Genomic DNA, 23,827 nt, shown 5'->3' with positions numbered 1-23,827 from the left:
TACATTGAAATCTGTTACCTGCTCCTGCCGCCGCGGCTCCCTCCGGCCCGTCCGCTCCGTCTGCTGCCGCTGGTCCAAGTGCACAAGTCCGGAAGCCGCGACCGGAAGTAGTAATATTACTGTCCGGCCGCGACTTCCGGTCCACAGGAAAATGGCGCCGGACGGCGCCAATTTCAAGTTGGACTGTGTGGGAGCGGCGCATGCGCAGTTCCCACACAGACGCCGTACACACAAGTGAATGGGACGGGAGCCGTTCGCAGTCCCTATGGGACTGTGGCTGCCGTATTCCATGTCTGTATGTGTCGTTAATCGACACACACAGAAATGGAACAAAAAATGGCAGCCCCCATAGGGAAGAAAAAGTGTAAAAATAAGAAAAAGTAAAACACAAACACACAAATAAATATAAACGTTTTTAATAAAGCACTAACATCTTGAACATATGAAAAAATTTTCTGTGATGACACTGTTCCTTTAAGTGCTCAAAAAGTTGTACGTACCAAAAAATAATACCAATAAAAACTACAGTAGGTCCCGCAAGAAATAAGCCCTCACACCACTCTATTGACGGAAAAATAAAAAAAGTTATGGCTCTTGGAAGGCGGGGAGTGAAAAACGAAAATAAAAAAAGCAAAAAATGGATCAGTCCAGAAAAAAAAAAACAAAAAACATTTGACCACATGTGGGGTATTGCCGTACTCGGGAGAAACTGCTTTACAAATGTTGGGGTGCTTTTTCCTCCTTTTATTCTTTGAAAATTAAAAACATTCAACATTTTAGTGCAAATAATATTGATATTCATTTTCACGGCCTAATTGTAATAAATTCTTGACGTGTGAGGTCAAAATGCTTACTATACCCTTAGATAGATTCCTTAGGACCAATGTCCTACTTTGGTCCGAGATTCCGTGACCGTGAGGCCCATGCAAGTCAATGGGGCCGTCAAAAAAAACTGAAGGCACGCGTAAGGCATCCATGTGCCGTCCGTGTGTGACGGAGCCGTTGCCTGGCAACAGCCGGGCGGGCAGAAATATTACACTAATCGGCAGCCACTTGTCTCTATCAATCACTGATAGAGAAAAGAGGCTGCTGATTAAAAATAAAATAAAAAGCAGTTCCTACGTACCCGGTCATTGTCTTGGTGGCGAGTACCTTTTCTTCCTCCAGTCCGACCTTCCTTTCTGACGCGGCAGCCTGTGTTTGGCTGCAGAGGCGGTCACGTGGGATGAAGCGTCATCCCTGGAGGCCGGCCTTCTGACGTCATCCTGACGTGCGTGACCGCCACTACAGCCTGTGATTGGCTGCAGTGGCGACATGGATGAAACGTTATCGCTGGAGGCCGGACAGGAGGAATGTAAGTGTGAACTTATTTTTTATTTTTTTATTATTATTACATTAAAATTGTATCTTCCGAGTGCTGAGCATGGTACTGTCCAGGGTGCTGAAAGAGTTACCGCCGATCAGTGCAGACCATTAACTTTCAGCACCCTGGACAGTACCATGCTTGGCGCTCAGAAACGGGCACACGGATCCGTCACAAACTGCTGTGAAAACTGTGTCGGAAGTGTGCACAAGGCCTTAAGTGGTGTAGTTTCACAAATGGAGTCACTTTTGGGGGGTTTCCACCGTTTTGGTACCTCAGGGGCTTTGCAAATATGACATGGCACCCAAAAACCTTTTCAGCTAAATTTGAGATACAAAAGCCAAATAGCGCTCCTTCCCTTCTAAGCCCCGCTGTGGGTCCAAACAGCAGTTTATTACCACATATGGGGTATTGCTGTAATCTGGAGAAATTGCTTTACAAATGTTATTTCCCCTTTATTCCTTGTAAAAATTAAAAATTTCTACTTTTCAGAAAAAAAGTAGATTTCCATCTTCACAGACTAATTCAAATGCATTTAGCAAAAAAATGTGGGGTCAAAACGCTAACTATACACCTTGAAAATTCATTGAGGGGTGCAGTTTCCAAAATGGGGTTACTTTTTGTTTTTACTATTTTACAAGACCTCTTCAAACCTGACATGGTGCCTAAAATATATTTTTAAAAAAAGGAGGCCCCAAAATCCTCTAGGTGCTCCTTTGCTTCTGAGGCCTGTGTTTCATTCCAGTAGCACACTTGGGCCACATGTGGGATATTTCTAAAAACTGCACAATCTTCTGTGTTACAGAAAAAACTGTATTACAAATGATTTTTGGCAAAACAAAATGAATTTTGTAAATTTCACCTCTACTTTGCTTTAATTCCTGAGAAACGCCTATAGGGTTAAAACGCTTTCTGAATGCTGTTTTGGATACTTTGAGGGGTGCAGTTTTCAAAATGGGGTGATATATGGGGACTTTCTAATATATAAGGCCCTCAAAGCCACTTCAGAACTGAGCTGGTCCCTGAAAAAATGGGCTAATGAAATTTCCATGAAAAAATGAGAAATTGCTGCTAAAGTTCTACGCCTGGTAAAGTCCTAGAAAAATTAAAAATGTTCAAAAAAACGATGCAAACATAAAGTACACATAGGGGATATATGAAATAGTAACTGTTATGTGTGGTATTACGGTCTGTCTTACAAGCAGACACATTTCACTTTAGAAAAATGCTAATTTTTGCAAATTTTCGCAATTTTGGTGTTTTTCACACAAATATTGAATTTATCCTCCAAATTTTTTTACTAACATACATTACAATATATCACGAGAAAACAATCTCAGAATCACTTGGATAGGTAAAAGCATTCCCAAGTTATTGCTACATAAGGTAACATGTCAGATTTGAAAAAATCGGCTTCGTCCTCAAGGCCAAAACAGGCTCAGTCCTGAAGGGGTTAAGGTCTCTGCTTGTTATTCAGTAGGAAAATTCATTGTTATCTTCCAGTGGCTAAAATTCTTTACATGGTCATGTGATGGACACACAGATGCCTGCTCGTTACAGTATATGTATCGGATGTGTGTTCAAATGATCTCCGTACCTGTGTCCATCACGTGACTATGGAATGTTCCTACTGAATTCCAATAAGCCGATATCTTGAATACCGGTATTAATTAATGCAGAAAGTAAATAGAAAAATTGTATAACTCGTGTTTTTTTTTTTTTTTTGTAGAATTAAAAAAATAAATAATAATTTCTTTGCTGAAACGGGACAACCCTTTTAAGGACGCAACCCTATCTTTCAAAGGTGACTTGTATTTGGTATTCGCTTTGGAATACCAAATACAGGTCAGCTTTGAAAGATGGGGTTGCGTCCTTAACCCCTTCCCGCCAGATCACGTACAGTAACGTCATTAAAACTGGTGTCTTACCGCATTTTCACGTTACTGTACGTGATGGAGATGAAGCTGGCTCAGGAGCTGAGCCAGCGACATCACCGCCGGATGACAGCTGTATGTTACAGCTGGCACCCTGAGGTATCGGCCAGGACCGGAGCTAGCCTCCGATCCGACCGATTTAACCCCTCACATGCTGCGTTCAATAGAGATCGCAGCATGTGAGGAGTTTATAGCCACCGGCGCCCCAGCAACGTGATCGCTGGGTTGCCGGTGGCTGCAAAGGCGATCGGAGGGCTAATGCTTACCTCCCGGTCTGCCAGTAACGGAATCCTCCTATGCCCCGTCGGCGGCGGGGCCCAGGAGGCTTCCGGTACCATCGGCAAGATGACGGCTCAGCTTCCGACTCAGAAGCTGAGCCGGCATCATCAGCAGTGGGTGTCTGCTGTATGTTACAGCGGACACCCCGATCTATCGCCAGGAACCGGAGCTAGCTCCGATTCCTGGCTTTAACCCCTTCGATGCAGCGATCCATTGTGATCGCTGCATCCTAGAGGTTTGTAGCAAATCGGCAGCCTTGCCATGCGATGGCAAGGCTGGCGACTGTTACTATGCCAACAGGAGCCCTAACAATGGACTCCTGTCTGCCATTACGTAAGCTGATTAGGCCCCGCCCAGAGGCGGAGCCTGATCGGCTTGCTGTCAGTGAACAACTGACAGTTCCTATACATTGCACTACATAGGTAGTGCAATGTATTAGAACATCAAACAAACAGTTGGACCTTCAAGTCCCCTACTGGGACTAAATAAAAGTGTAAAAAAAAGTAAAAATAAAAGTTGTAAAACATACAATAAAAGTTTCAAGTAATAAAATAAAACACAATCGCCCTTTTCCACTTATCAAGTAATTTATTATTGAAAAAAATAATAAAGCCATACATATTTGGTATCGCTGCGACCGTAACGACCTAAACTATAAAAATATTATGTTATTTATCCAGCGCAGTGAACGCCGTAAAAAAAAAAAACCTCAAAAACACTGCCATAATTACTGTTTTTTTGGTCACGGTCTTCCAAAAATTGAAATAAAAAGTGATCAAAAAGTCGCATGTATCCAAAAATGGTAGCTATAAAATCTATACCTCGTCTCGCAAAAAACAAGCCCTCACACAGCTCCATAGACCAAAAAATGTAAAAGTTATGGCTCTCACAACATTGCGACAGAAAAAATACATTCTCTTTCCAAAAGTAATTTTATTGTGCAAAAAGTTCTATAAATTAGGTATCGCCGGAATCGTACTGACCCACAGAATAAAGGTAACATGTAGTTTATAACGCATGGTGAACGCTGTATAAAAAAAAACTATGGCAGAATTGCTGATTTTTTGTCAACTTGCCTCCCAAAAAAAGGATAACAAGTGATCAAAAAGTCGCATGTACCCCAATATGGTACCAATAAAAGCTACAGCTTGTCCCGTAAAAAAAGAGCCCTCATACCACTACGTCTATGAAAAAATAAAATAAGTTAAGGCTCCAATAATTCAGGAAAGAAAAATATCCAGTTGTGCAGCCCGAGGGGAACATTTCTTCTGTTTCAAAAGGCGATGTATCAAGGCACTAAAATTAGAGAACCAGGAAGGGGAGGGCCCAAACATATCTGCTGGAAGCGAGGGCGCCCGTATTATACCAGGACAACACTTCCCAGCAAAATTCGCCAAACTGCAAAGGTGCGGAGTGTGGACCAAAAGGGGGATAAGGAAGGCCATTTATCAGTGCAACAGCGTCACAGCGTAACACACATCTATGGATCATTTTATTATTTTTTTTACCTTATTATTATACCACCTGACTATGCCCCTGATGTACTCTGCCGAGCTCACATGTACCCCCACATTATAAATGGAAACACCAGCAATACTCAAACAAAACTATTACCAAGCAAATTCCACGCTCCAAAAGCCAAATGGCGCTCCCACCCATCTGATCCCTACAGTGTGCCCAAACAGCAGTTTACTTCCACATATTTGGCATCGCCACACCCGGGAGTACCCTTTTAACAATTTTTGGGGTGTGTGTCCCCAGTGGCACAAGCTGGGCACGACATATTTGACACTGAATTGGCATATCTAGGGAAAAATTTTAATTTGTACCTTCCGCAGCGCAATCATTTATGGAAAAGACACGTGGGGTGAAAATGCTCACTACACCCCTTAATAAATGCCTTGAGCGGTGCAGTTTGCAAAATGGGTTCACTTCTCAGGGGTTTCTTTTATTATTTCACATCAAAGTCTCTGCAATTGTGAACCAATACTTTATATGTCGCCAAATTAGGCCTCAATTTTACATGGTACTCCTGAGCCCTGTCGAATGTCCAGGCAAAAGATTAGGGCCACATGTAGGGTGATTCTAAAACGGGGAAACACCGCATAATAATTGAGAGCTGTCTTGTTATGGTGGCACAAGCTGGGCACCACATATTGGCATATCTAAGGAAAAATTCCCATTTTCACTCTCCCACATCGTGTGCACACGAATTTCTGCAAAACACCAGTTGGGTTAACATGCTCACTACACCCCTAGGTGAATACCTTGAGGGTGTTTCCAAAATGGGGTCACTTCTGGGGGGGATCCACTGTTTTGGTCCCACAGAGACTTTGCAAATGCAACATAGCGACCAGAAACCAAATGCAGCAAAATCTGTACACCAAAAGCAAATGGCACTCCTTCCCTTCTGAGCCCTGCCGTGTGCCCAAACAGCAGTTTATGACCACGTGTGGGGTATTGCCGTACTCAAGAGAAGTTGCTTTACAAACGTTGGGGTTCTTTTTTTCCTTTATTTGTTGAGAAAATTTAAAATTTGGAGCTAAAGCTACGTCTTATTGAAGAAAAAGGATTTTTTTTATTTTCACTGCCCAATTCTAATAAAATCTATGAAACACCTGTGGGGACAAAATGCTCACTACACCCCTAGATGGATTCCTCAAGGGGTGTAGTTTTCTCAATGGAGTCACTTTTTTGGCGGTTTCACTGCTTTGGTCCCTTAGGGGCTTTGCAAATGCGACATGGCCTCCGCAAACCATTCCTGCTAAATTTGAGCTCCAAAAGCCAAATAGCGCTCTTTCCCTTCTAAGCCCTGCCGTGTGTCCAAACAGCCATTTATTTCCACATGTGGGGTATTGTTTTACTCGTTGTGGTGCTTTTTCTCCTTTAGTCCTTGTGGAAATTAGAAAAAATTAGCTAAACCTACATTTTCTTTGAAAGAATGTAGATTTTCATTTTCACAGCCTACTTCCAATAATTTCTGCAAAAAACCTGCGGGGTCAAAATGCTCACTATACCCCTAGATAATTTCCTGAAGGGGTGTAGTTTCCAAAATGGGGTCACTTTTGGTGGATTTCCACTGTTTTGGCACCGAAAGAGCCCTTGAAACCTGACATGGTGCCTAAAATATTTTCTAATAAAAAGGAGGCCCAAAATCCTCTAGGTGCTCCTTTGCTTCTGAGGCCGGTGCTTCAGTCCATTACCACACCAGGGCCACATGTGGGATATTTCTAAAAACTGCAGAATCTGGGCAATAAATATTGAGTTGTGTTTCTCTGGTAAAAACTTCTGTGTTACAAAAAAAATTGATTAAAAATGAATTTCTGCAACAACAAAAAATGACATTTTGTAAATTTCACCTCTACTTTGCTTTAATTCCTGTGAAACGTTTAAAGAGTTAAGAAACTTTTTAAATGCTGTTTTGAATACTTTGAGGGGTGAAGATTTTAACCCCTTCCCGACATTTGCCGTACATGTACGTCATGGAAAGTACTGACTTCCCGCATCTTGCCGTACATGTACGCCAAATGTTTGGGACCGGCTCAGAAGCTGAGCCGGTCCCATCATCACCGGATCTCAGCTGTATCTTACAGCTGACATCCGACTGTAACGGCGGGGACCGAAATTAGCTTCGATCCCCGCCATTAACCCCTTAAGTGCAGCGCTCAAACGCGATCGCTGCACTTAAGGTGTTTGCAGCTCATCGGAACCCCAGTAATGAAATTGCCGGGGTTCCGGTGGCTGCAATGGCAACCGGAGGCCTAATACTGGCCTCCCGGTCTGCCTAGCACCGAAGCCGGTCAAGATCCGCCCGGCGGCGGAGCCTGATCGGCTTCCGTAGCTGTCGGCAAGATGGCGCCGGGTCAGGAGCTGATCCGGCGTCATCAGCGGTGGAAGTCAGCTGTACTGTACAGCTGACATCCACCTGTAACGGCAGGAACCGGAGCTAGCTCCGATCCCTGCCATTAACCCCTTCGATGCAGCAATCGAAAGCGATTGCTGCATCGTAGCGGTTACTAGCAGATCGCCAGCCCTGACAGGCAATCGGGACTGGCGACTGCTGTTATGGCAACAGGAGACACAATGGTCTCCTGCTCTGCCATTACGGAAGCCGATTTAGGCCCCGCCGGGAGGCGAAGCCTAATCGGCTTGCTGTCAGTGAATGACTGACAGATCTAATACATTGCACTACATAGGTAGTGCAATGTATTAGAAAAAAAAAAATCTGACCGTTGGAACTTCAAGTCCCCTAGTGGGACTTGAGAAAAAGTGTAAAAAAAGTATAAAAAAGTGTAAAAAAAAGTGCACAAAATAAAAGTTTGAAAACAGTAAAAGTTTCAAGTAATCAAATAAAACACAATCCCCCTTTTACTCTTATCAAGTCCTTTATTATTGAAAAATAATAATAAACCATATGTATTTGGTATCGCCACGACCGTAACGACCGGAGGTATCAAAATATTATATTATTTATTGCACGCGGTGAACAGCGTAAAAAACGTTACCAGAGTTTCTGTTTTTTGGTCACTTTGCCCTACAAATATTAGAATAAAAAGTGATCAAAAAGTCGCACGTATCCAAAAATGGTACCTATAAAAACTATAGCTCGTCCCGCAAAAAACAAGCCCTCATACACCTCCGTCGACAAAAAAATTAAAAAGTTATGGTTCTCACAACTTGGCGACAGAAAAAATACATTCTTTTTACAAAAGTAATTTTATTGTGCAAAAAAGTTGTAAAACATGAAAAAGTTCTATAAATTAGGTATCGCCGGAATCGTACTGACCCGCAGAATAAAGTTAACATGTAATTTATAACGCATGGTGAACGCTGTATAAAAAAAACCCGAAAAAAGCTGTGCCAGAATTGCGTTTTTTTGTTTACCTGGCATCCCAAAAAATAGGATAAAAGGTGATCAAAAAGTCACATGTACCCCAAAATGGTACCAATAATAACTACAGCTAGTCCCGCAACAAACCAGCCCTCATACCGCTACGTCTATGAAAAATAAAATTAGTTATGGCTCCAATAAGTCAGGAAATAAAAAAATATGCAGTTGTGCCCGAGGGGAACATTTCTTCTGTTTGAAGAGGCGATTTTTCAAGGACCTAAAATTAGGGAACCAGGAAAGGGAGGGCCCAAACATATCCGCTGGAAGCGACGGTGCCCGTATTATACCAGGACAACACTTCCCAGCAAAATTCCCCAAACTACAAAGGCGCGGAGTGTGGACCAAAAGGGGGATAAGAAATGACACCATTTATCAGTGCGACACCGGCCTGTGCAGAAAGGATTGCTTCACAGCGTAACACACATCTATGGATTATTTTATTGTTTTTTTTTACCCCGTTATTATACCACCTGACTATGCCCCTTATATACTCCGCCCGGCTTACATATGCCCTACATTATAAACGGAAACACCAGTAAGACTCCAAACAAAACTACTACCAAGCAAAATCCACGCTCCAAAAGCCAAATGGCATTTCCTCCCATCTGAACCCTACAGCGTGCCCAAACAGCAGTTTCCTTCCACATATATGGCATCGTCATACCCGGGAGAACCCTTTTAGCAATTTTTGGGGTGTGTGTCTCCAGTGGCATATGCTGGGCACGACATATTTGCCACTGAATGGCATATCTAGGGAAAAATATAAATTTTTAATTTGCACCATCCACAGCGCATTCATTTATGGAAAAGATCTGTGGGGTGAAAATGCTCACTACACCCCTTAATAAATGCCTTGAGGGGTGCAGTTTCCATAGTGGGGTCACTTCCCAGGGGTTTATTTTTATTATTTCACATCTGAGCCTCTGCAGTTGTGAACCAATACTTTGTAAATCGCCAAATTAGGCCTCAATTTTACATGGTACGCTTTCACTCCTGAGCCTGGTCGACTGTCCAGGCAAGAGATTAGGGCCACATGTAGGGTGTTTCTAAAACCAGGAAACCCAGCATAATAATTAGAGAGCTGTCTCGTTATGGTGGCACAAGCTGGGCACCACATATTGTCCACATATCTGTGGAAAAAATCCCATTTTCACTCTGCAACATCGAGTTCACACTAATTTCTACAAAACACCTGCAGGGTTAACATGCTCACTACACCCCTAGGTAAAAGCATTGAGGGGTGTAGTTTCCAAAATGGGGTCACTTCTGGGGGGTTTCCACTGTTTTGGGCCCACAGGCGCCCAGAAACCAATCCAGAAACATCTGCACTCCAAATGGCGGTCCTTCCCTTCTGAGCCCTGCCGTGTGCCCAAACAGCAGTTTATGACCACATATGGGGTATTGCCGTACTCGGTAGAAATTGCTTTACAAATGTTGGGTTCTTTTTTTTCCTTTATTTGTTGCGAAAATGAAAAAAATTGCGCTAAAGCTACGTCTTATTGAAGAAAAAGGATTGTTTTTATTTTCACTGCCCAATTCTAATAAATTCTATGAAACATCTGTGGGGTCAAAATGCTCACTACACCCCTAGATGAATTCCTCAAGAGGTGTAGTTTCCTAAATGGTGTCACTTTTTGGGCGTTTTCATTGTTTTTTCCCCTCAGGGGCTTTGCAAATGTGACATGGCCGCCGCAAACCATTCCTGCTCAATGTGATCTCCAAAAGCCAAATAGCGCTCTTTCCCTTCTAAGCCAAGCCGTGTCTCCAAACAGCCGTTTATTACCACACGTGGGGTATTGTTTTACTCGGGAGAAATTGCTTTACAAATTTTGTGGTGCTTTTTCTCCTTCAGTCCTTGTGGAAATGAGTAAAAATAAGCTAAACCTACATTTTCTTTGAAAAAATGTTGATTTTTATTTTCAGGGCCTACTTCCAATAATTTCTGCAAAAAACATGTGGGGTCAAAAAGCTCACTATACCCCTAGATAATTTCCTCAATGGGTGTAGTCTCCAAAATGGGGTCACTTGTGGGGGGGTTTCCACTGTTTTGTCTCCTCAGGGACTTCGTAAATGTGACATGGCCTCCGTAAACCATTCCTGCTAAACTTGAGCTCCAAAAGCCAAATAGCGCTCTTTCCCTTCTCAGCCCTGCCGTGTCTCCAAACAACCGTTTATTACCACATGTGGGGCATTGTTTTACTCGGGAGAGATTGGTTTACAAATTTTACGGTGCTTTTTCTCCTTCAGTCCTTGTGGAAATGAGAAAAAATTAGCTAAACCTACATTTTCTTTGAAAAAATTTAGATTGTCATTTTCAGGGCCTATTTCCAATAATTTATGCAAAAAACCTGTTGGGTCAAAACGCTCACTATACCCCTAGATAATTTCCTCAATGGGCGTAGTTTCCGAAATGGGGTCACTTGTGGGGGGTTTCCACTGTTTTGTCCCCTCAGGGGCTTTGTAAATGTGACATGGCCTCCACAAACCATTCCTGCTAAACTTGAGCTCCAAAAGCCAAATAGCGCTCTTTCCCTTCTCAGCCTCGCCGTGTCTCCAAACAACCGGTTATTACCACATGTGGGGTATTGTTTTACTCGGGAGAGATTGGTTTACAAATTTTACGGTGCTTTTTCTCCTTTAGTCTTTGTGAAAATGAGAAAAAAAATCGCTAAACCTACATTTTCTTTGAAGAAATGTTGATTTTAATTTTCACGGCCTACTTCTAATAATTTCTGTAAAAAAGCTGTGCGGTCAAAATGCTCACTGTACCCCTAGATAATTTCCTTGAGGTGTGTAGTTTCCCAGATGGGGTCACTTTTGGGGGATTTTGACTGTTTTGGCACCGCAAGAGCCCTTCAAACCTGACATGGTGCCTAAAATTTATTCTAACAAAAATAAGGCCCCAAAATCCACCAGGTGCTCCTTTGCTTCTGAGGCCGGTGCTTCAGTCCAGTAGCACGCTACGGCCACATGTGGGATATTTCCTAAAACTGCAGAAACTGGGCAACAAATATTGAGTTGCATTTCTCTGGTAAAACCTTCTGTGTTATAAAAAAAATTGTACTAAAAATTTATTTCTGCAAAAAAATATGAAATTTGTAAAATTCACCTCTACATTGCTTTAATTCCTGTGACATGTGTAAAGGGTTAAGACATTTTCTAAATGCTGTTTTGAATACTTTGAGGGGTGAAGTTTTTAAAATGGGGTGACTTTTTGGGGGTTTCTAATATATAAGGCCCTCAAAGCCACTTCACAACTGAACTGGCCCCTGTAAAAATGGCCTCTTGAAATTTTCTTGAAAATGTGAGAAATTGCTGCTAAAGTTCTAAGCCTTGTGAGGTCATAGAAAAATAAAAGGATGTTCAAAAAACGATGCCAATCTAAAGTAGACATATGGGTGATGTTAATTAGAAACAATTTTGTGTGGTATAACTGCCTGTCTTACAAGCAGATACATTTAAATTGAGAAAAATGCTAATTTTTGCAATTTTTCGCTAAATTTTGGTGTTTTTCACAATTAAATGCTGAACATATCGAGCAAATTTTGCCAGTAACATAAAGTCCAATGTGTCACGAGAAAACAATCTCAGAATCGCTTGGATAGGTGAAAGCATTCCGGAGTTATTACCACATAAAGTGACAGATGTCAGATTTGAAAAATGAGGCTCGGTCAGGAAGGTCAAAAGTGGCTAAAGAGGGAAGGGGTTAAAATGGGGTGACTTTTTGGCGGTTTCTAATAAATAAGGCCCTAAAAGCCTCTTCACAACTGAACTGGCCCCTGTAAAAATAGCCTTTTGAAATATTTTCTTGAAAATGTGAGAAATTGCTGCTGAAGTTCTAAGCCTTGTGACGTCATAGAAAAATAAAAGGACGTTCAAAAAACGATGCCAATCTAATGTGGGGGATGTTAATTAGCAACAATTTTGTGTGGTATTACGATCTGTCTTACAAGCAGATACATTTACATTTAGAAAAATTCAAATTTTTGCAATTCACAAAATTTTGGTGTTTTTCACTGGTAAATATTGAATTTATCGACCACATTTTTCCACTATCATAAAGTCCAATGTGTCACGAGAAAACAATCTCAGAATCGCTTTGGAGAGGTAAAAGCATTCCGGAGTTATTACCACATAAAGTGAAATATGTCAGATTTGAAAAAAATGGGTCTGGTCCTGAAGGCCAAAATGAGCTTGGTCCTGAAGGGGTTAAAGGGGTTGTCCCGTTTCAGCAAATTAATTTTTCAAATAAAAATTACTTATCCAAGTGACTGAGATTGTTTTTGTGACCCATTGTACTTTGTTAGTGTAAATTTTTTTAACTCTATTTAGAGAATTTTTTTTTTAAAGAAAATTACCATTTTCCTAAATTTGTAATCCTCTGCTTATAAAACGTTTGCCATGTTTTTTCTTTATTTAATGTAGTTTTTGTTTTTTTAGGACATTGTAAGTTCACTAGCAGTTTTTCAAATTTTCAACATAATTAGCAAAACATATTTTTATAAGTACCACTTCATTTTAGAAATGGCTTTGAGGGGCCTTATATATTAAAAAAACCCTAAAAAATCACCCCATTTTATACACTACCCCCTCAACGTATTCAAAACAGCATTTTGGAAGTTTCTTAACCCTTAGTAACTAAGGGTTACTCATACTACCCTCACACTAAGTCTTTGTTTTTTTTACAGGCGGAAAAATCTGCTTCAAAATTCCTTCAGGGATTTTGAGACAGATTTTGACCTGCCTGCACTCTTTGTCACGTTTTTCGCTGTGTTTTTCTGCCGCAGCCATTGAGTGCCACGGGCAAAAAACTCTGTGAAAACCGCTTTCTCTGCCTCCCATTGATGTCAATGGGAGGTCAGAGACGGAAACGCCTGAGGATAGGGCATGATGGGGAAAAACGCCTCCGCCTTAAGAAATCAATGGGAGGCGTATTCGACCGTTTTTTGGCGCAGTTTCCACGTCAAAAAATGCACCAAAAATCTGTGTGAACAGGACCTTAAATTAGAACCTTTCTCCTCCCCATACATGTGCAGCATGTAATGGGCAGGGCTGCACAAACCCTGGGACACTTTAAAAAAAAAAAAAAAATTCTACCCTGCTCAGTTATTTAGATATCGGTGTCGTTATATTTGGCACCCGATATTTAAATAACCCCCTGAACTGTCAAAGGGGCGTGTACTGGCAAGGGGGCGTGTTACTATGGCTGTGACACTGTCCAATCAGATACAGCATAAGCGAGGATAGAGGAGGGAGTATGCACACACGCACTCACTCTTCAGCTTTCTAGATCAGTCTTCTGCCGAACTGGCAAGGGGGCGTGTCACTGCTACGGACAGTGTAAGGACTGGGGAGCGCTTACACTGTCCGTAGCAGAGACACGCCCCCTTGCCAGTTCGGCAGACAAAGTACAAGATTGATCTCTCGCAAGAGCTGAAGAGATGAGAGCGCGCATGCGCTCTCTCCTCTCCACAGCTCTTATACTGTCCGTAAGCAGTGACACGCCCCCTTGCCAGTTCGGCTGAAGACTGGTCTTGAAAGCTGGAGAATGAGAGCGAGCGCACACTCTCCTCTATTCCCGCTCTTGCTGTAACACTCCAGATCTGATTGGACAGTGTCACAGCCATAGTAACATGCCCCCTTGCCAGTACACGTCCCTTTGACAGTTCAGGGGCTTATTTAAATATCGGGCGCCAAATATAACGGCACCGATATCTAAATAACGGAGGAAGGTAGAAAAAAAAATGTAAAGTGCCCCAGTGTTTGTGCAGCCCTGCCCATTACATGCTGCACTCAGCTGGACATGTATGGGGAGGTGAAAGGTTCTCTAAGGTGTTTTAAGGGATTTAAGGCAAAGTGGAGGTTTAAATGTACAAATGTAAACTTTTTTTTTTTGCAGGTTTTCAAATTTAATCATTTTTTCTCATTTTAATATCATTGGGGACACAGCACCATCGGTATACGCCCTTGCCACTGGGAGAATGACACTAGGTAGGAAAAGTATTGGCTCCACCCAGGCAGGCCATACCCTTCTCACAGACACTGGCTTAATTAGTTTTTAGCCTAGTGTCTGTAGGAGGGAAAGATGACCTAATATCAGGTCTGCTTCTATTTTTAGTTTTCTTTATTTGTTTTTTCTCCTTCGCGGCAGGTGGGTCACCAGCCTAGTCAACTCTATACGGGTGCAGAGAAGCCAGGTAGTTCTTTGCACTGAGTTTCCCTCAATCGGTCAGCTTACCTACTTTTCTGCATCCACAGATTACTTGTAACTCCACTATATGTTTGAGGTTACTGAAGGGGTGACCCTGCGCACACCCGAAGCCTCTAAAGGGTGGGAATGAAACACACTTCCCCCTCTTCCCCAATCAAGAAATAGAAACGTGATTTTGTTCTATACATGGATGCCCTATCTATGTAGGGCTGTATTGTATTGATCTATGGCACTGCGGACCTTTTTGTCGGGGGCATGCTTACACCATTTTTTCCTCTGGGAAATTTCTTCCCAGTACTCTTTCACTGCACTCTTTAGGCTTTACTTTTCTTGTCGGTGGTGGAAAGAACGCTGCAAAGAGATGTCCTTTTAGCGCCACAGCCTGCTTATCTAATACTCCTGCTACTCCTGAAGACTAGGCCACGTTTTCTGGCACTCATTCTTCTGGTATCATGACTCTCTAAAGAGTTTATTGGCTTCCTCCACCACTACATAGTCTGCCTGGAGGGAGTTTCCCCTTAAATGGGGTGGATACTCGAAAACCACAGACTTTTGGAGGGGTGGTGCTCACATTAATGTGCCATTGCTAGCCTCACTCCGGGTGCCGGCGCCATCTTAGGAGCATTTGTGTTTTGCCTTCGCTCCAGGCCCTAGTTCTCTTCTCAGAAACCGGGCATATCCAGCGGGCTAATCCATTTATTTTTCTTCTAACAAGTGGTACTCCGCAACAGGGGTCTTGGTAAGCCAGCCGTAGTGCGGATTTGTTCATTTTTTTTATTTTATTTTTTTAGTAGGAGGTCACATTTGTTAGCTTTTTTTTTTTCCCCCTCCTCTTCCCCAGTGCTTCACTTCCCTTAGACACCGTTAGTTGTCTCTGTTATTAGTCTTGTCTCTGTTCCGCCTCCCTAGTAACATGTCTTCTTCCCAGGAGGATCCCACCAGGTAGTCGGTATAGGCGGCCTTCGTTACATACTATATTTGTGCCAGGTGCAATAAAAAGTTTACATGTGGCCAGTCTTCCCCATTCTGCCAACAGTGTCCCTCAGAGGACCCTCCCCCATGATGTAACTTCTCCACCCCAGAATGTGACACCCCCTGAATGAACCTTTAGGTGACTTTTCAATACTCTCCTAAACCTTAGTTGAGTCTTTGGTCCATTTTCCTTCCCAGATAGCAGCCGTACTTAATTCCCCTGCTTCCTCTCCCATGGATACCAAAGCTAGGTGTTATTTGCATAGAAGAATACATTTTTCTACTGTATTCATTGCTTGGGTAACCGCTAACCCAATGGGACAGACTTGCATGTCAAGCTGAATTTGATTACACTAATAGATCTGGTGCTGTTCCTGACCCATTTGTTTCCAATCATGGATACCACACAGTCCACCAGGGGACAAGTCTCACTCCTCTTCAGGCTTCCTCCACGGGTTCTGTTAGAAAAGTTTTACATTTATGATTACTTTATCTAATGAAGACTAAAACTATCTGTAAAGCCTTGACTAACAAAATGTCTAATGTTTTATTGTTAAGATAACTGATATTATATATGAGGAGTGGGTAGCTGAATTCCTAAAAAGATTTAGAGTTTCCAGAAAAAGGTTTAACTTCTAATTAGTTGTCAATTGTGATATATGAAGCAAAATGTAATAAGAACTAGTCCGGACATGTTCTCAGAATATGTACAAAACCTCTGTCATTCAGGATGGAGGCAGACATTTTTCTATAATGTCTCCTTATCAATAAGAATAGAGACGCGCAGCATCCCTATTCAGGTGACTTCTTGACTCTTCCTTGATAAGAACATAAATTATTCTATCAGGTTCCCTGTTAGTCATCAACAGAGAAACTGCTTCCAACCAGGATCAGTCACCCTCCTCCAGTTTACCCTCCGATTCGTTTTCCAAATCTGAGCAGGACTCACAACTAACAGCTGCCGTGCAGGCATTGATACCTTCTGTCAGGGACACCTTTCAAGCATTACAGTGCCCACGGTGCCAAAGTCGTTTTTTTTTTTTTTTGTTTTTTTTTAAAACCATAACGAGTTTGAGGAGATTTTGTACAAAGAATGGAATCCTCCGGACATGGCTGTTACAAAACGCATTAAAGCTTTCAGGAGGGCGTGATCTCTAATAGTCTATTTCTGCTTCTTTGAATTCACACATCTCATGGCTGTTTAAAGGAACAGTGTCATCACAAATAATTTTTTTATATGTTAAAGATGTTAGTGCCTTAATATAAACGTTTATTTTCATTTGTGTGTTTGTGTTTTACTGTTTCTTATTTTTACACTTTTTCTTCCCTATGGGGGCTGCCATTTTTTGTTCCATTTCTGTGTGTGTCGATTAACGACACACACAGACATGGAATACGGCAGCCACAGTCCCATAGGGACTGCGAACGGCTCCCGTCCCATTGACTGCCGTGTACGGCGTCTGTGTGGGAACTGCGCATGCGCCGCTCCCACACAGTCCTATTCGAAATTGGCGCCGTCCGGCGCCATTTTCCTGTGGACCGGAAGTCGCGGCCGGACAGTAATATTACTACTTCCGGTCGCGGCTTCCGGACTTGTGCACATGGAACAGCGGCAGCAAAGGGAGCGGACGGGCCGGAGGGAGCCGCGGCGGCAGGAGCAGGTAAGAGATTTCAATGTATGTTAGTGTTTGTGTGTGTTTACTACTGTATGTAAACCTACTACACTGTGGGTTACCTCAAAAAATGGCGACACACAGTGTAGGAGGTTAAACCTTTCAAACCCCTCGTTTATCCCGGCACTAGCCAGGATAAAGGAGGGGGGAATGCTGAGAGCTCACTAGAGCGAGGGCTTTTAACCCAACGTTGCAATGCTGCAATTTTGGGAACAGCTCCATCTAGTGACCAAAAATGGGTAGTATTATAAATTAGAAATAATTTATAATATTTCCTGGACTCGTGCAAAAAAAAAAAAAAAATTTGAACAATGTTTAATCACCCACACACTAAATGTTTAATTTTTTTAAAAAAAAACATGTTTTTCTGGCAACACATTCCCTTTAAGAGCTTCACCATCCCACTATCAGATGCAGCATCACTCAGTGACCCTCTCAACATGAAGCTGGAATCCCAGACCAAGCCTGCATTCCTCGCCGCAAGTTCTGTCCTGTGCCCAGCCTTTGCATCTGCCTGGTTGAGTAAAGCTTCCTTGGTTTGGAGTAAACCGATGCACCATGGTATCTTAGAAGGTACGCCATAACAAAACATGGCTAACCTCACGTCTCTGGTAATTCATACTACAAAGTTCCTTTTTGAAGCTTCCCTTGACTTAACTTCAATGCTTTTGGCATTCTATTTGGCTGAAAACTTGGGCATCCAATCAGGCTTTCAAAAAAGCCCTCATTGGCCTTCGCTTTGTCGGTGGCAGACTTTTTGAAAAACCTGTGGATGTGATTATTTCTGAGGTTACTGGTGGCAAGGGCTCTTTTGCGCAGAACCAACCCTGTTGTTTACAGAATTATCTCTAATGGCAGAGGTTTTGGTCCCTTCCTACTTCCTCCTCTAAGGGGACGTTCGTTTATCGGAGATCAGGACTGGCCATTCTTCCAAGCCCAGACACCCTTCTGTCAAGCCCATCTGCCTTGCAAAAGCGCCCTAAGGCCCAGAAGTCCTCCTCAGCCTGAAGTTGTCCCCACTCGTGTTGGCTGTCCTAGTGGGGGCGGACAACAGTTTAACCTTCAGGAGATATGACTAGCTTATGTGGATTACGCCTGGGATCGGGAGGTACAGTTGACAGGCTACAAGATAGAGTTCTCTTTACCTGCCGTCCAGTCCGGTATCTAAAGAAGTTGATCTGCTTCTTTCATGTTTGGAGACTTTGCATGGAATCCTTGCAGTCGGTGGTCACATTGTTGGAACAAGGAGAATTCCTCTCATCCATTGACAATCAAGATGCTTGCCTCCTCATCCCTATAACATAGTTACATAGTTCGTACGGCTGAAAAAAGACACATGTCCATCAAGTTCAACTATATGGACATAACTATAACTATATGGAAAAAACTGGTCTTCACATAGGTTCTGGCAACTCTTATGGCGCTTCCCACCAGTCGGTCAGCCGTTACCTGGACGACCTTCTAGTGGAGGCTACCTTCACACAGGAGAACCTTTACAGTCTCCACATCACTATGGACATGTTAAAAATTTAGGCTGGATCATCAACGAAGAGAAATTCGCTCTGGTCCCATCTTAGAACATGGAGTTTCTGGGAATGAACTTCGACACCAAGTCTGCGATGGTTCACCTCCCAGAGGACAAAATCAAGACCCTTTGGGCAGAGGTGGCCCTTCTTTGCTCGAACACTTCCTCTTCTAACTGCTTTTGCATGTGGGTGCAGGAAAGAATGGAGTAGACCTTGGAGGCGGTTCCATATGTACGATTCTACTCCACGTCCCTCCAAGAAGCTGTGATAAGTTTCAGACGTCTGTGGTTGTGTTGGTACTCATGCCCTCTCGGATTAGTCGGGAGTTGTGCTGGTGAGACACCTCCCCGGCCATCATGTTAGGATGGCCTTTCCTTACCCCTCCAGAGGCTTGTCATCTCAATGGATGCCAGTTTGTCTGGTTGGGGAACAGTTTTTGGCCTCCAGATGGTCATGGGCACTTGGTTGACGGAGGAGTCTTCCTTACAAATCAACCTTCTGGAACAGAGCGCAATCATTCTGGCCCTTTCCCATTGAACCCCCTCATCCAAGGTCATCCAGTCATTACCCAGGCTGACCATTTCATGGCCGATGCCTATCTGAACCACCAAGGTGGCACCAGAAGTTGATCAGCTCTGTGGGAGTTCTCTCTGGTTTTTCTATGTGTCATATTCCAGCTCTGTCATCGGTCCACATACTAGGAATGGACGACTTGGATGCAGGCTTCCTCAGTCGAGAATAAAATGAATCGGGGAGAGTGGCCTCTTCACCCAGGGGTATTCCATCAAATTTGCAAGAAGTAGGGCACCCCATGCGTGGATCTTTTCGCATCAGGGGAGAGCATTGTAAACCTACTTTTTGCAACCGCTGTTTGATTCCAGCAGCTTGACAGTCGCAAATACCACTCTGCTAGGAGTGACTGCTCTACCGGCCAATCAGGAGACTGCTAGAGCCGTTACTCAGAGCAGAGGGACGGGGCTGAAAGTGTGCATGAGCAAGTAGCCAGGAGCACTTCTGCATCAAGTGCCTGCCTCCGTGGTACTTGCGACCGCGGCGCTGGGGAATTAAACATTGATTTCACGGCCGTGCAACTTGCATGATGGAGGCAAAAGGTAGGTGTACATTGCCCTACTCTTTATTGCTATGTCAGCAGTTTTGAGGCCTCAAAACCTCTGGCTGATTCACGCTACAGAGGCCCCATTAAAACAAACACTGTCAATATTCCCAATTAGGGCAAAAGGATGTCATAGAGGGAGTCCCCTGCTCGGACCCCGCTATATGAGCTTAAGTTGAGTGCTGCTCTAGAGGACCCAGCGCACTCCATGTATTACGTAATCAGCCATTCACATGTATTGCTACATTTGAAGAAATTAGTGAGCAGGTGCAGCTTCCCCTGGAGTTCAATTTTTGTAAAAAAAAAAGTGTGGCTTGGTGGTTTAAGCGAGACAACAACTTCAATTTAAGAATATTTCGGACTGCCTTATTCATGGGCTGTGTCTAGTATTGCTTCAATACTAATAAATCTTCAAGGGAATAGTGCTGAGCTGCAATACCGGACATCGCCAAAGGACATGAGTGGTGCAGTTTCTGGACAACCCCCTTTCGCTTGAATTACACACTGTTTTTATTCCAGTTTTGGTTTTTTTGAGCCACACACTGGTGGATACATAGGAGAGGAGACCTATATAAGTCTTTCCTTTTAGACTTTCCTTCTTTTTGGATTTACTCCTGTGTTTGGCTCAAGAAACTGCATCAAAGCTGCCTCAAAAATTGCATTTGTAAGTTTTTGTATTTGAGAGATTAATTTGCACAAATTATATTTAACACAATGAAAAAGACTTGGTGGGCGACTTTACAGGCAGACCGGTATCCACACTTTTTCAATTAGCGATTTTGTCCATCAAACAGACCATGATTCTTGTTGTGTGGTGGAGAAATGTAGTGCAAGAGGTAAAGATATATTGAAGTTTCATGTGTGCTTCTTTTGTGTTTGGCTAGAACGCCTCTTCATGCTTCAGCCTTTGCTGACAACATGAATGGTTTACAACTACTGCTGCACCACCAAGCGGAGGTTGATGCCGCTGACCAGGCCGGTCGGACACCACTGATGATAGCAGCAGAAAATGGAACGACTGCAGCAGTTGGTAAAGTGTATTTTATTTTATTATTAACCATATAAAGTACCAACAATTTGCATGCATCATATGTCCTAGAGGAATCTAAACTGGGAGAGTCACTTGTTGAGAAGGATCTGGGTGTACTTGTAGATAACTGACATTTTATTCTGTTTTAGCTCCTAAGGACAGCAAGATATTGTCGTGTATTAAGAGGCATGGACTCGCAGGACAGGGATATAATATTAGCACTTCACAAAGCATTAGTGAGGCCTCCTCTAGAATATGCAGTTCAGTTCTGGGCTCTAGATCATAGAAAGGATGCCCTGCAGTTAGAAAAAATACAAAGAAGTGCAACGAAGCTAATAAGGGGCATGGAGAATCTAATTTATGAGGAAAGCATTAAAACTATTTAGCCTTGAAAAGAAACTACTAAGGGGAAACATAATTAACTTACATATATGAATGGCCCATGCAAGAAATATAGTGAAAACCTATTTCATGTAAAATCCCCTCAAAAGACCAGGGGGCACTCGCTCCGTCTGGAGAAAAAAAAGGTTCAATCTCCAGAGGTGACCAGCCTTCTTAAAGAGGCTCGGTCACCACATTATAAGTGGCCTATATTGTACATGATGTGATCGGCGCTGTAATGTAGATTACAGCGGTGTTTTTTTATTTCGAAAAACGATCATTTTTGACGGAGTTATGACCTATTTTCGCTTTATGCTAATGAGTTTCTCAATGGACAACTGGGCGTGTTTTACTTTTTGGCCAAGTGGGCGGTGTACAGAGGAGTGTATGACGCGGACCAATCAGCGTCATACACTTCTCCCCATTCATTTACACATCAGATAGCGATATAGCTATATCGCTATGTGCAGCCACATAAACACACTGTAACGTTACTGCAGTGTCCTGACAATGAATATACATTACCTCCAGCCAGGACGTGATGTGTATTCAGAATTCTGACACTTCGCTAACACAATCCCTACACTACAGCACAGCAAGCATAATCTTGTTTGAAATGACCGTTTACAGCGTAATCTCGTGAGATTACGCTTCCTGTGCTGTGGTGTCGGGATTGTGTTAGTGAAGTGTCAGAATTCTTAATACACATCACGTCCTGGCTGGAGGTAATGTATATTCATTGTCGGGACACTGCAGTAATGTTATAGTGTGTTTATGTGGCTGCACATAGCGGCTGTGTAAATGAATGGAGGGAAGTGTATGACGCTGATTGGTCAGCATCATACACTCCTCTGTACAACTCCCTCTTGGTCATATAGTAAAACACGCCCAGTTGTCCATTGAGAAACTCATTAGCATAAAGCTAATATAGGTCAGAACTCTGTCAAAAATGATCGTTTTTCTAAATAAAAAAAACACTGCTGTAATCCTACATTACAGCGCCGATCACATTATGTACAAGATAGGCCACTTATAATGTGGTGACAGAGCCTCTTTAACTGTGAATCTGTGGAATAGTCTACCGCAGGAGCTGGTCACAGCAGGGACAGTAGATGGCTTTAAAAAAAGCTTAGATAATTTCCTAGAACGAAAAAATATCAGCTCCTATGTCATTGTGTAGAATTCTTTTAATTTTTTTTCAATTCGGGTTAAACCTTCCTCTGGATCAATCGGGGTAAAACAAAGTTCTATCATTTTCCCCTTCCCCTTCCCTTTCTCCCATCCCTTGGTTGAACTTGATGGACATGTGTCTTTTTTTTTTTTACTGTACTATGTAACAAGGTTTGAATCTGCTGTTCTGACTCCTCCTTCTCCTCTCCTAGAGTTCCTGCTGTTTCACATGAAAGCAGATTTAACTGTGATGGACATAAACAAGAACACTGCTCTTCATCTAGCCTGCAGCAAGGTGCCTGTTTTTTTTCCCTATTTTAGTCCTGCAGGATGCTGAACTTTAATAATTAGACTTTACCAGTGGTGGGAGAATTTCTCTCTTGAAAAATTCACCTTCACTTTAATGGTAAACAGATTTTAAAAAAACTAGGCTAAGGCAACGTTGCGATACATTGATACAGAACAGGTTGTCCATCATTGAGTAGGGATTCAAATAAATAGTTTCTCACAAAACTATGTATCAATTGGCTCAGATTTTCCTGCTCTAGATAGATCAGCAGGTTCATTGTAACAAGATATTGAGCTGTTGGTACAGGGGGTTTTATTATAAATACAACATAGGTATTCTGTTTCTGTGTATGCCACTTGTTCTAAAATCTTGTGGTTAGGGTGATCACATTGCAAAAAGTTAGGTTTATATTTGACAGTTTACCTTTTTGTTTTCCTACGTTCACATGTCAGAACAGCCCGTCAAGGGTTCCCATGGTGTATTTGTTACTTTTGACATCAAGTAAAGTGTAGTATGCTGTGCTATTCTTGCTGTCAAAATGGTGGAAACCTAGACTGCATCCTAACGGACCTGATTATAAGTCAATGGGGTAATTCGGGTGCTGTTCAGATCAGCCATATGACTGATTTGTCACAGCGTTATGGCTTCCATTATAAACATAGCCTCAGTCAACTGAAAAATACAAAGCAGTTAAAAGTTAATTTGTTGTGATGAAACCCTTGTCTAGAGACTTTGAAACCTACTAGTCAATTTTGTGTAAATCTGTCTTTAAACGGCATTGAACTTTTTTAATTGATTTGGCGCTAGATTTCTATTATGGGGAAGTAAACTTAACGTTGGACTTTGTTTTACTGTGAACTGCCTGTCGGTTTAAACCAAGTATACTTATAGTTTGCACTTCGGAGCCAGTCCTGTGTGAATATCTAACTGCAGTCAGATGAACATTTTTTTACATGATGAGGTTTTATTTTTGTCCATACAGTGTTATTGCTTT

The 23,827-nt window shown here is 42.5% G+C and overlaps 1 protein-coding gene across 4 annotated transcripts in view; it reads left to right on the top strand.

Moving 5' to 3' along the window:
- ANKRD52 (ankyrin repeat domain 52) overlaps positions 1–23,827 on the top strand; it is a 119,761-nt gene that overhangs the window by 75,574 nt on the left and 20,360 nt on the right. For all 4 annotated transcript variants that reach the window (XM_075852152.1, XM_075852150.1, XM_075852151.1 and 1 more), the window contains exons 25-26: positions 20,848–20,993; positions 22,757–22,839. In XM_075852152.1, the coding sequence (XP_075708267.1) occupies positions 20,848–20,993; positions 22,757–22,839 (229 nt within the window). The remainder of the gene's footprint in view (positions 1–20,847; positions 20,994–22,756; positions 22,840–23,827) is intronic.

Source organism: Rhinoderma darwinii, chromosome 2 (genome assembly GCF_050947455.1).
Source record: "Rhinoderma darwinii isolate aRhiDar2 chromosome 2, aRhiDar2.hap1, whole genome shotgun sequence".
Lineage (NCBI taxonomy): Eukaryota > Metazoa > Chordata > Amphibia > Anura > Rhinodermatidae > Rhinoderma > Rhinoderma darwinii.
The sequence above is the reverse complement of the archived record's forward strand: the minus strand, read 5'-3'. Positions and strand labels throughout refer to the sequence as shown.